The 13,976-nt window shown below is 41.8% G+C and overlaps 1 protein-coding gene across 3 annotated transcripts in view; it reads left to right on the top strand.

The window, feature by feature from the left end:
* trim67 (tripartite motif containing 67) overlaps positions 1-13,976 on the top strand; it is a gene marked incomplete at both ends in the record, with an annotated part of 57,467 nt that continues 43,491 nt past the window's right edge. For all 3 annotated transcript variants that reach the window (XM_084001314.1, XM_084001315.1, XM_084001316.1), the window contains one exon: positions 1-825. In XM_084001314.1, coding sequence (XP_083857440.1) covers positions 1-825 — 825 coding nt within the window. The remainder of the gene's footprint in view (positions 826-13,976) is intronic.

A 13,976-nucleotide genomic window follows, 5' to 3' on the forward strand; every position in this document is an offset into this window, starting at 1 on the left:
ATGGAGGAAGAGTTAAAATGCCCCGTGTGCGGGTCTCTGTTCAAGGACCCCATCCTGCTGCCCTGCTCCCACAACGTGTGCCTGGCCTGCGCCCGCAACATCACGGTGCAGACCCCGGAGGGAGAGACCCCGGTGCAGAGCCGCGCGTCCGGCAGCTCCGACTACGACTACCTGGACATGGACAAGATGAGTCTGTACAGCGAGACGGACAGCGGCTACGGCTCCTACACCCCGTGTCAGCTCAAGTCTCCCAACGGGATAAGAGTGTTTCCTCCGTCCGCCGCCGCCGCGCACCGACACTGCTCCCTCACCTGCCCGCTGTGCCACCGCAGCGTCTCCCTGGACGAGCGGGGGCTGCGGGGCTTCCCTCGGAACCGGCTGCTGGAGGCCATCGTGGCGCGGTACCAGCAGAACCGCGCCGCCGCCGCCGCCGCCTCCGCTTCCTCCTCCTCCTCTACAGCGGTGAAATGCCAGCTGTGCGACCGCAACCCGGTGGACGCGGCGGTGATGTGCGAGCAGTGTGATGTTTACTACTGCACCGCCTGCCAGCAGCGGTGCCACCCGTCCCGCGGTCCGCTGGCCAAGCACCGCCTGGTGCCGCCGCCGAGCCGAGCGGCGAGCGGCGGTGGAGGAACAGGGAGCGGAGGACAGCCGCTGCCGCCCGCCACCGCCAGGAAACCGGCGACCTGCGTGGATCACGAAGCGGAAAACTTCAACATGTATTGCAGCAGCTGCAGGGCTCCGGTGTGTACGAAGTGTCTGGAGGAGGGGAAACACGCAAAACACGACGTCAAACCGCTGCCGGTGATGTGGAAACAACACAAGGTGAGTCTGCACTATAGGCTACCTACCTATAGATAACTGTTGAATCCTAATGAGCTGCTCAGGGCCGTTGCTAGGAATTCTGGGCCCCCTGAAAGAATACTAAAGTGGTACCCCCTGACTTTTACACTTTTTTTCTTTGACTACATATTATCATTCTTTATTTAGCCTACTTTGTTTTGATGCTAATGCTGCATTATGAGTTGGTCCTATTAGTCAGGGTCTTATTGTGCATTCACACCAAAACCTTCCAAAGCGTCAAAACGCCGGAAGTCAATTCAAGCAGAAGTAGCCTAAGCGATCCGGTCGTTTTGGCTAACTTCTTGTCAGCCGATGGAGTTAGCAGTCCCCGCCCTCGTCCCTACGTCACCACATTCACGCGCATCCCTTGGCTGCACACACAGAGAGGACCGCCCCTTTATGCCGTTCTCTCTCCTCATTGGATAAAGGTTGTAGGATACAAGGAAAGTTTTCTCCTCGGCTTACAGCAGAGCAGAGTGACTGACAGACCCGTGTTTCAGACCAAACACTCTATGTAAGTGATTGCTGTCGGAAGATATAACTATTTAAGACTTATATTAACACAAATATTCCACTTACTTCTGCTTTAACTTTAGGGTAATTAGCTATGACGCGGTTCGGCTGCAACCTGTCAGAATAGATGTCCATCGGCTCCCTTTTTTTTTTCTCTTCTTTTTGTATTTCGGCTCCCCAAAGACCAGCGCGATCAAACTTTGACGTCAGTCACGTGACGAGCGACCAAAGCGGCTGAAAATATTTGCCGTTTTGGAAGCTGTCTTGTCTGAAGCCCACCCTTGAGCGTTTTTGACGCTTTGGAAGCTTTTGGTGTGAACGCACAGTTATGCAGAATAATTCAGTCATACAAAGATTAGACTACTTGGTTTTTTTGGGGGCCCTACTACTGGTTGCTGGGCCCCTAGAATTATCATCACCTTTCTCCAGCCCTGTAACTGAATCCCAACCCACTGGGCTCTGCATCCTGGTCCTCTTTAGTAGCCTAGTGCAGTGGTTCCCAGCCTTTTTTGGCTCGTGACCCATTTTGACATCACAAATTTCTGGCGACCCCGTCAATCAAGATGTGCCAGCTCATATTTTTATATGCTGCATTTTATTTGAACTCGATTTATAATAGAGAAACTGAAAGTATAGGATACAGTTGTTTAAGATTGTGTGTGGTGTTTTTAATCATAATTTCAAAAAGAATAGGCTAATAATTAGTTAAAACATATGTTTATCAGTAATCTTTTTTATCAATTAGACATTTCAGGCGACCCCATTTGAATTTCAGGCGACCCAACATGGGGCCCCGACCCCAAGGTTGAAAAACACTGGCCTATAGTGGGATCCTTGTTTCTTGAATACAGTAACTAAAACAAGCTCTCTCTCTCCCTCTCTCTAACACACACACACACACACACACACATGCACACGCACACACACACAGAGCAAAGCCATTCCTATTGTGTGTGATGAGACTCACCCACACATGTGGCCTGATGTGCCCCTGGTGGATTTGAATGGCTCGTATCAATCATTTTAAACTGTTTCCAGGCCTATTAGTTCTCAGCTGTCACCATGCTCTCTGACCACATCCTTCATACACACACACACAGATACACACACAGACACACACACACACACCACTCCATCCATGGTCTGTGCTGCTGTTGTGACTGTAAACGTCGTCAGGGCCGTTGTTTTATGGTGGATGTAAAATAAAGAAGATGCTGAGGTGTGATGAAGTCACAGAGGACGGAAACACCATCACTGCTGGTGCTGCTGCTGCTGTGCTGAGTTCACTGTACGTGTTGCCAATAGTAAATTAGACAACTCGACTCGTGCGATTAAGCGGAATTCACACACATAATGGGATAATTACTGTAGGGTGCAAAACCTCCCTCCCGTGTGTGAGTGTGTGTGTTGGTGTGGATATGAGTCATCACTTGAGTAGGTCACACAGCGCCGTCTGGCTATTTCACATGTTACTGGCCCACATCTGTATTGTGCATGTGTGTACATGTATGTGTGTATGTGTGTGTGTGTGTGTGTGTGTGTGTAGGAGGACGAGGTCAGTGTTGTTCCTCAGGCAGCATCAGGATCAGGAATAAGAACGCTGTTTTAAAGTTTAATCTACAAATGTTGACACAGATAAAACAAAACTTTTATATAATATAATATGGTTTTATATAGAAAATACACTATTTAGAGAATCATATACATTATATATGCAAATTAACAGTGGGGAAAAGGTATAGCCTAGTACTACACAAGGTGGAATTTTCTGCCAATACTTATGTACTTTAGATAAAATATTGAATACTTGGCTCCTTGTAATGCAGTATTTTATCTCTTGTGCTATTGCTTATACTTCTCCCACAGCTGCTGCACTGGTGTCCTGACTTTTACCACTTTATCTCATTCATATCGATGCCAAACATTGATTTCATGCACACTTTGGGAGCTGGGTTCGCCCCTGTGGCTGTTAAAGGGTTTATAGATATAAATATTCTAGAGGAAAACCAGATTTGCTTGAATATGAACTGCACATATTGTGATTTAAGAAAGTTTATTTTCACTTAAAATTGCAAACTGGCTTCACAAAAGTTGAATATTATAATATTCAGGGGGTAAAAATTGAAAAACTTGGTGGTGGACTGGTGGACTATTTAGTTTGTTTCCATTCACATTTCTCCCCAGCTTGTGTTTGTCAGTCATTTATAAATCTGACCATGAAAAGCTTTTAAATGGGTTTCCTCTATTTTCTGGGCTCTTTGTATCATTGTCTCTGGGATGTGTCTTATCTTAATTTGGTGCACATTTATATTCATGACACTATAATAACAACAATAACAATAATAATCACAACAACGATAATGATAATCCATCCCTCAGTCTACCGTAACATTATTATTTGGCTAAAGCCTGGTGTTCTGCCGTCCAAAATTTTCTCCTTCCTCCCCCCTCCGACGCCTCCTCCCCCCCTCCCCTGCCTGCCAAAAAAAAACCACCCGCCTATTTCATTAAAGCATGATTAAAGTGATTTATGATTTAATTCATTTTTTAAATGACGCTTTCATTAATTTAGAAGATGAGTTCGCTGCAGGGTTGAGGTCAGCTCAGGTTCACTGTGACCTGCTTGTTAAAAAAAAAAAAATTACAAGATGGAGGCGTCTTTAACATATCTTGATGATTTTTAATGTGTTTTTTTGTGTTTTTCTTCTTTTCTGACCATTTTTATTCCTTAGAAAACACATATTTGTTAGCATTTTGCCATATTTAAACCTTTATTAACATATAATTTGTAAGAATTTGGTATAATGACAGTAAGAAAAAGGCTCCAGGGGCCAGGAAGCAAAAGGGGTTTAAAGGAAAATGAATAGTTGTAGCATTTAAGAGGCTGTAGGTTCGCTGGCGTTTGGTTTTTTGCATTAATCAAACTGCTCCCTGTGTTTAATAAAGCATTTCATAAGGCCATCACCGTGATCATCCCCACACCCAGACTTCATAAGTGTAAATTAAAAGCCATTTTTTGTCTGTCTCCTGCTTAAGTGGGTCATTGGGACTAATCTGTGTGTGTGTGTGTGTGTGTCTCTCTCTCTTGGTTTTTGTGTGATTGGAAGCCTCCAGTCATCCCATTCATCATTTATCCATCACTCATCCGTCACTGCCTCTCCCTCTCCTTTTCCTTTTCCTTTACAACCTTTTCCTCATCATTCACCTTTTCTCACACCTCTCCATCTCTATTTACACTCTCTCCTCCTCCTTCTTCATCTACCCCCTCTTCTACTCTTCCTCCATCTCTCCCTCTGTCCTGTCACCCCTCCTCCTCCTCCTCTTCCCTTCCTCCTCTTCGTCCCATAAATGGACCGTGAAAATCCCATCAGAGTACAGGAGTGAGAGGGCGTTGATAAGTAATGAGCAGTGTATGAATAAGAGATGGCCGCCACTTAGTTAATATGGTCGAGCAGCTTCTTGTTGAGGGAGATCAATGGCGGCGGAGGCGGCTGCGCTCCAACGGGCGACAAACATCAAACAATCACGTGCGTCGCTCGTTGTGTGTTTGAAGTGTCGCTCAGTGAGGTCACTGCTGCTGTCAAATCTGCTCTGTTTTAGCAGATGTAGCTTTATTCTGCAAATTACTCATTAAAACAAGATTTCGGTAGGATTTACAGGCCTTTAATTACATTTAATGTCAAGAAATAGCCAAGAAATAACAATTGATTGCATAGTAATCACAAGAAATAGCCTAGAAATAAGGGCCAATTTCATACTAATGTCAAAGGCAAAAGATTACACATGCTTTTCATGCTTTAAATTTTTTGGGAAAGGCCAGAAGTCCTTTGCAATTTGCCCAATATTTCAGGGCTATTTCTATTTCTACGCAATCAGTTGTTATTTCTTGGCTCCTATACATTTCTCGACATTACTATGAAATTGACTGTTATTTCCTGACTATTTCTAGACATTATGACGCAATTAATTGTTATTGGCAATTTCTTGACATTATCACGTTAATGAAGGGTTACCCCAAATTCTGAACTGAAAATTAATCAGCAGGTAGCCTATATTTTGATCATTTAAAAACCATTAAAGGAACTCTTTGAAAGTATTGCTAATGCTAGGCTATAGGCTATTTGCAACTGTTCAGCATGCTAGACGAAACATGAGTTCAGTGTCAAATTTTAACCTTTACTATCAAGTGGCTTTCTCTCCAGCTGTGTAGAGCAAAACCAATGTAAACTCTTGTCTCTAACACGTTTTTTCTTCTACTCAAGAGTTAGCATGCTAACCTAGCTATATAACAGTGTATTAGGGCCATTGTAGGTTGAAAAAACAAGCTTTAAAGGGGTGTGTGAGTGTGTGTGTGTGTGTGCATGTTCAAGTTTAAAACTCAGTATTTTCAACTTAAAAGTTCCAAATCTCCAAGAGCTAACAACTTCATTCATTTGACGATGTAAAGTTACCTGCCTTGTTCCTGTTGCACTGGTGTAGCTATAGTGGTCTCCATTGGTGTCTGCACCAGTGAAGAGTTGATGTTTTCCTTCCATGATAAATCAGCTTTAGCACTGACCCGTCACCACTTTCCAATAGCGAGTCACTGTAGCCTCCACTCTGCCCTGAAGACGTAGCGCTGCTCACAGGACGTAGCCTATCACAAACCTCTCGGCTTGGAGTCACAATGGTCGATGCTCATCAAGTCACAGTCACTAGAACCTGCAGAGAAAAATTACTAATTTTAAATTCTTTAAGAAAAAAGAAATGAAACATTTGCTCCTTCCAGCTTCTGTTACTACTGTATACAACATACAATAATGTTGGTTCTTGCATTGTTTGATGAACACATCTGAAGAGAAGAGAAGCTGCGAAAGAAATACGATGTCTTTAAAACCGATTTCTGACATTTTACAGACATAATGATTCATAATGAATAAAATTCATGAAAGAAGATAAATGGAAAATGACTAATGACCACCCCCAAAAAACTGCCAAAATGATTTTGTAGTTGGCTAAATCATGGGTCTCACAAATTCAAAAGATCTAATTTAGATAGGCTAACATAAAATAATCGAGGATTTGGTGCAGTGCTGCATTTCCAGTATGAAAATCCTCATTAAAAAGACGATTCAGCAAGTTACTCAGACAACCAAAACAAATTATTGCCTAATCCTTTTTCTAATTTTCCGTTATTGTTATGATTTGGGATCTGAAAGTGCTAACAGTGTGGGGTTTGGTTTAAAACTGGCTCGCGCATCAGAACCAGAACCAGTGTAAAGGGTTTGTGTGTAGGCCTATATGTATAGATAATAGAGACATAGGATATACAGTATGTCAAACAGTGTGTGAATTATTACATGCTTGGGCCAGCGCTGAGCTCCCACAATGCCACTGCCCATGAAGGCTTGTCCAGTGATTAGGTATGCAGGCTCACACACACATACACACACTCACAGGCACACACACACCGACATACATTCGGAAGTCATTAATATGCATAAGCGAAGCGGATGAACTTTCACTGAGGGGCGGTAGAGGAAGACACACTGATCCAGTTTCCTCTAATCAGTCAGGCAGAAAACACACTGTCTATTTAAAGCACACACACGTGCACAGTACACACACACACAAACGCGTGTCCACACATGCATGTGAGTGTGTGTGTGACCCAGCTCCATCCAGTAAAGAGTAGTTAGCTCTGGCTCTGCTCTGAGTTAAATATTAAAAAGCACAAATGCAGTGGTTGGTGGTGCAGCTGTGTGTGTTTCAGTGTTTGCAGTGTCATGTTAAGAACGATTTTAGATTTTACATTATGACTTGTTTGCTCCTACCATTACATCGTATGAGTAGGCAATAATCAGTTACATTATTCTTATCAAGCTTGAAAGGAATTTGAAAGTGCATTAAGGCAAAACACTAAAAGCCATTTCGTGCCAGGACCGATCAGTGTGTGTGTGTGTGTGTGTGTGTGTGTGTGTGTGTGTGTGAGTGAGTGGGTGTGAGTCATGGTATGTTTCTGCTTGGATCTTAAAATATTCACATTTAATTTGATAAAATCATGCACTTTCTTTACTGTGTTGGATATTACAGCATGGGACCATTATGTTTACACTGTGCATCATATTATGTGTTTTTACATAGTTTTTTGTGTCTATTTGTGTTTGCAAATTAGTTTCCATCAGATTAAACCATGAGATGTGAATAAAGGTTTTTGAATTTAACAGTATGAGGCAAATTTGGATCAAATACATGGTTATAACAGCTGTAATATTACAAAAATAGAGAAAATGCAACCTAGGCATTTAAAATAACTTTATTTATACCCTCAGGAAAAAAAAGTGAATCTATTATAATGTTGTTTTCTATGAGGAGTTTTGCTGATTTCTTTCTTAATACAGAACCAAACCATTACTGATTTAGCAACCCTGTGAAAATTGAGTTATTATTTGACCACAACATAAGTAGCTGGTTACATATATTGAGCTGCGCCTCAAGCTACAGGGGGACAAGTCATTTAGTTAAGCTCAGGTACGTGTGGGAGAAGGCCTGCATGTCATTTTCAGCAAACATGGTTTTAAATTTGGCACATTTACATTTCAGCTTCAGGTCGTTTTGCATCCTCGGTACCTGACTTGAACGCAGCTTTGGTTCCAAACACCTTTAACTTGGCTGCTTCGACGAAATACGATTCAACATATGTTCCTCTGCTGTATGCTGGTGTGGGCTCCTCTCGTGTCTTTCTGTATCTTAGCAGATGAATAAAATCCTTCTCCACTAACTCCCAGGTGGCTCTTTAAAAACATTTCTGTGTGGTGTACGTCTAAAATTGGACCGTTACTGAGCGAGGAATGATGTGGGATCTTCATACGGCACCAAAATCTTCGGTCTCACTGGTACAGGGCTGCTCACAAAGTCTGTCATGTCTCTCCTCTCTCTTCCCTCTGTCACCTCATTTATTCATCTCCTTGTTGTTCTGCCGGGGTTTTTTCCTCATAAAACTGAACCTTTGCCGTCGATTGTTGTTGTTGCTGTTGTTGTAGTGTTTTCGTAGTTTGCTGTTTAAGATGGTGAAACAAAAAGCTGCTGTTGCTGTTGCAGTCACTTCTGTCATTTCCAAAATATGTTATTCGGCTTCATAAATGTTTCATCTTCATTCTGCACCTTCATTCTGCTGCTGATTCACACTGTGTCATGAAGGTTGACAGTTTGTTTATTTTTGGAGTCACTGTTGAGGATTGGGGTGGTGCATTGGGGCAGTGGTTGGTCCTGCTGTCCACTAACAACAAGAAAACTCAAGGTTTTATCTTCCTGGGTTTCCTGGGAACTCTGGTTTCCTTTACTGGCTTGATCGCCTGTAGGTGTGATTGTAAATGTGTGAGGTTGCTTGTCTTGACCTGTCTCGGGTTTACCTCACCTTCACCCGAAGCAGTAAAGCCAATGGATGGAAGGATTAGGTGTTGGGGATTGTAAAAATGTCTTTTCCTGAAACATGAAATCTAGTTTTCTGCCCTTTATTGGATTGAAATCTTGAAAATTGAGTTAAATCTAATTTTCCAACCATCATTCTGACATCTCACCAGTCCGACATAGGCCTCTAATTGTCTAAATGCGGCGGCACTTAATTTTCTATCAAACACCCTGTCATTCTGACAATTCTTGCCTCCTATGGTCGGAATGATGGTATTTTTTTCTTTTTTTAATCATCCCGCCTTTCCGACAATTCCTTTAATAGCTTATTTTTTCCCCAAAAGATTTTGCACTGGTTGGGCTTAGGCAATGAAGAAAGGAGTTGGTTAAGTTGAGTAAAAAGACCAGGTAGAGGCTAGACAGGCCAGATAGATAGATAGAGAGAGACCAGAAGTAGAGAGTCCAGATAAGTAGGAGTCTATGTCTAAATAGTGAGATGATTGATAGATGTCGGAATGACAGCATGTAACCCACCAGAGCTATAGCTATAGATAGAAAAAGGCAAATGTTTTAGATCTGCAGGCTACTAGCTTGATGTATTTGATATGCTGTAATGCTTGGGAGGAGACCTGGAAGTATCCTCCAGGAGGAACTGGACACCACAGCCCGACCACAGAGAAGTGGAAGAAAATGGATTGATGGATGTGTGGGTTTAAATTGGTTTTGATCTTTGGGAGTTTAAAAGTGATACATGACTAATGACTAATGACTTCACAGGACTGATATCATCCGAGGCTGCATCCATCGTTCTACATTATCATTTTAAAACAGAAACCATCTGCTGTATCATCTCTGTGTCACAAACAACCTCATCCACACTATTGCACCTTAGCAATCGTACTCTGAGCATATATGGGTGTCTACGTCATCATTTTCAAACGTCTCAGGCTACAACGCATCCCCAGAGTTTTCAAACTAAAGAGGCATCGACAGCATTTCCAAAATTCTCCATTTTCAAAGCAATGGGAGGAGGAAACATAGTAAAATAAATGTGATTTCAAACATAAAATGTAGTAACATGGATGTTGCTTAAACCCCCAGCAGCAGTCCTCCACCTGTTTGATGTGTTGAGCTCTTCAAATATTTGCATGATGATGTTTTACGTCGAAGATTTCACAAGAAAAAAATAAGCATAGTGGTTGTTTAGATAAATAATAAGTATGTTTTTCACTCTTATCACTTTGATCAGAGTTCATCCACATCCTGGAGGGTGAGCTCTAACCCACTGCGTGCCTCCAGCTGCTGTGTTTTATTCAATCACTGGGATGTTTTTCTCAGTCTTAACTCACAAGATCGTTTTTTTTTTTTGGCTGCTGTGAGGCCAGTTTATGATTATTTCAGAATATACTGTAATTTCACACCAGTTCATTTCACTCTGCGTGCAGCAAGATGTTAAATCAAGCATGTTAGTATAAGATTTGTCAAGGGAAATGTCACCTGAGCGCAGATGTGCACTGGGTCTCACCTGCTGCTGAGATGGAGAGCGATACAACCATCCCTTTATGGGTTTTTTTTTGTTTTTTTTGTTTTGTTCAAATTCTCACAACATCTGGAAAAGATTATAGAATCAGATCATTCTCTGGTTTACCAACAACAACGTTTAACCCCAACACCAACCCTAGCCCAAGCCCTATCCCTAATAATGATAATAACCCTGTTCAACCAAAACCACCATCTGTTCCTACATTTCAGGCTTTTGGCTTTTTTTTTGCCTGACCTTCCATTGGCTACACACTAGACATAAGGACTGTTTCTACTGTCATTATAATCCCCCAAACATACTACGCACTATAGAGTTTCATCCAGAAGACCACTAACCAGCTTTTTGGAGTAACGATTACACAGCGGTGATTCCCCAGACACGAGATCTTACACTTGTGTTGCTCCCTTGATTCCACTAGCTGCTATTCTTTTTGTATTTTACATTTGGCTCATAGCTGCCATGTTTTTGAGCTGTAAAAGTCGTTGATGCTTCCCAAATCTACTTGCTCTCATTAGTCATGTTTCTATCAGCCTGTTTAGATGCGCATCGCATCCAAAAATTATGATGGAAACGCCATAATTCAAACTAAAATCCCCAGATTTGCACGAACTAAAATATGCTCGCTAAAGCCGGGTTTTGGTTGATTTGAAAGTAATGGAAACAGCTACTGTATGTTCGAATTAAGTGTGACGTAGCGCACTTTCACCCCAAATGTTTCCGGTGTTTGCGGTTCACTCACAAGACAACAACATGGCGGACAACAACATAAGATTTGTGTGGACGGAGGACGAAATAGTAACTTTTTTTAACATTAATAAAGGAGAAAAACATCACTGCTATCCTCGACAGCAAGCAACAAAGCACTAACGCCACCATTTACCAAGAACTCTGTGGGGAAATGTTTATCCGGGGCTTTGAGAAAGCTTACAGGCTGGTGGTTGCCATGCCAACCTGCGGAAAACTCGCGCGAGTTTGTAGTTTTCACTAAAATCCGTACTTTTAATGGAAATACACAGGATTCAAATTTCTTTCAGTGTGCATTTCCCAGTGATTTTGGATGGAAACATGGTTATTTGGCTATTCTGGGTTTTCTGTTGGAGGCAGCTCGATCTGGAATTGGAGACAGTGGAGGCTCCAGTTGGGATTGGGAAGGCTTGGACTGGATCAGGAGCAATAATATAATCATATTCAAACATTATTTGGACAAGTAATTGTTTGCTACAAGCCTCGAACTGGGCCATGCCGTCCAATCATTGGTAGCCTAATATCGTCTAGTGTGTTGCAAGCCTTAAGCACAAACCAAACTGTAGATACAGGCTGAAGATGCTTTGTATGGCCGCCATCCACCACACACACCCTCCAACTGGTGAATCCGCTGCTGTTACAGTAATAACCACAACACCTCCTTCATTCAGAAAAAAGAAGACATTACTGCCAGCCAGCGATCACAATCCCCACAAAAATATTTGCTGTAGCAGACGCAGACTTTGTAGGAGGTTCAGGAACTAATTCCATGTAGGAGGTAAATCGTCACTAAAGATCTTAATGGACTTAAAATAGTAATGAAGCTTCACTAAGTTGTGTGTGGCAGTGAGGAAGTGGAGGAAACCAGATGGTCAGTGGGTGTGTTGCCAACATTAAGACCGGAGATGATTAATTCTGGGATAGTAACAGTCACGACTGCCACACACAGACACAGAGTTTTGGTGGCAAAAAGAGTCTGGTTAACTGTGTAGTTCATCCAGGGACACACACACACACACACACATGTTCCCTCAGTGCAACATCTGCAGTACATAACCTAACCAATCATCTATTCTGTGTCTTCCTTTGAAAGTGGCAGACGTCACATTCACCGACTTTTGTCAAACATGAGGAAAGAAACGGAATAATTAGGGCGAAGATCATATAATCTGTTCCCTTTACGGGTGGTGTTGTGTCGTATTTTCAGATTATCTCCACGTATGAATCATTTACATTCACCGGCAGCATCAGCTTTGTCAGAAACAGCGCGCTCCTCTCGCGTTAGATCGTTTCATATTGACAGTAAACACTTTGTCTTCCTCGACTCGTCCGCCGGGACTCTGACAAAACATTTTGACAAGCGTGTTGCTATCGGAGCTGCCTGCCTGCCGTGTTTGTTCTGATCTCTAATGCAGTTTTATTTCTGTTCATGAAGCTTTCATGTGCATCACACAAACACACACAGTCCTACCACACTGATGTACTGAAGGTCTAACAGAGCTCTAACACATATTGACTCAATGTAATTCAGCGCCAGATCAATCATATTGTTTTTATCCATCACTTGGGAAAAGTTTATAATTTTTTTTAGGGAGTGATCAGTTGATTGACAGGAAATCAACCAATTCCAGTCTCTTATTTGTGGGGATTGTATGCTTTTTCTTTATCATATAACAGTTAGGCTAAATTAGTATATTTTGGTTTGGATCAGACAAAACAAGACATGATGTATTCATAAAATTGGGCTTTTTGTTTATTTCATTGTATAGAGAAAATGATTAATTGATTGATAAATTGGAGGCAGAGTTGTAAATGGGTTCATGCTCATTATATTATATTATATTATAACTAGGGCTGTCAGAGTTAACGCGTTAATCGCGATGCGATTAATTAAAAAAATTAACGCGATCGCGGCCCATTTTGTCCTCTGTCTGCTGGACTGGAGGACTGGAGTGTGGGACCTCCAGTCCAGTAGGTGGCGGTAAGGCACCTTCAAGTTGGTTGCTACACAAATATACACAGTCTAACATATATCCACAGCTCCATCCATTGATTTTTTGACGGCTTTGTTGTAAACAAATGCACGTGGCCAGGCAGAGGTGTAGCAAAGTAACGGGCAATTTCCACTGGATGCAATTCGTTTCAATTCTGTGTGAATTTCATGCATCATGTGTTATGATTAGGTACTAGGCCTACTAGGTCTGGTCTAAAAGTTGTTTGTCTAGAGATTATAACACTTTGGAGTGTTGAAAGTCCAAAGCGCCATATATAATATTTTTAATAGAGATTAATCGCGAGTTAACTATGGAAAAAATGCGATTAATCGCGATTAGAAAAATTAATCGTTTGACAGCCCTAATTATAACCTTAATATAAACTCGTAAATATATTGAGGAGCAACCTCATTTACAATATAGCCGAGACAAAACACAAAACATTTGAGGACAAGACATAACACAAAGCGTTTGAAACATACAAGCATATCTGACATACGAAACACCAAAAATTAAAGTGAAGATGAAGACAAATTGAAAACAGAGAAGTCTAGTTAAATTCACTAGTAGGCCATTAGTTAGAAGAATGCAATGATATTAAAGCTGAGTTTCAGTAATAAACAGCCTCATATGGTGATTTCATGCCAAGAAGTTGGGAAGCTATAAACCATAAGTCTGTGAACATGTCTGTGTTTTAATGACGGCTTATTATGACCAAACTTTTTACAAACAAGTGCAGCCATCTTGGCATCATCCCTGGGCAGTTATTTCTGGCTAAGAAAACCAAGCTCCATCCAAACGAATGGAGAGAGAGCGAGAGTCTTATCTGCACTTTGACCTGTCAACCATGTCAACTGTGATGAGAACAGGGTAAAAGGCTGAGTGAATAAGGTTTAAAACGTTTGATATGTTCAGCTGCTGCTATAACGATGACATAATTGCCACCTATT

This window comes from Trachurus trachurus (assembly GCF_905171665.1).
Source record: "Trachurus trachurus genome assembly, chromosome: 24".
Classification (NCBI taxonomy): domain Eukaryota; kingdom Metazoa; phylum Chordata; class Actinopteri; order Carangiformes; family Carangidae; genus Trachurus; species Trachurus trachurus.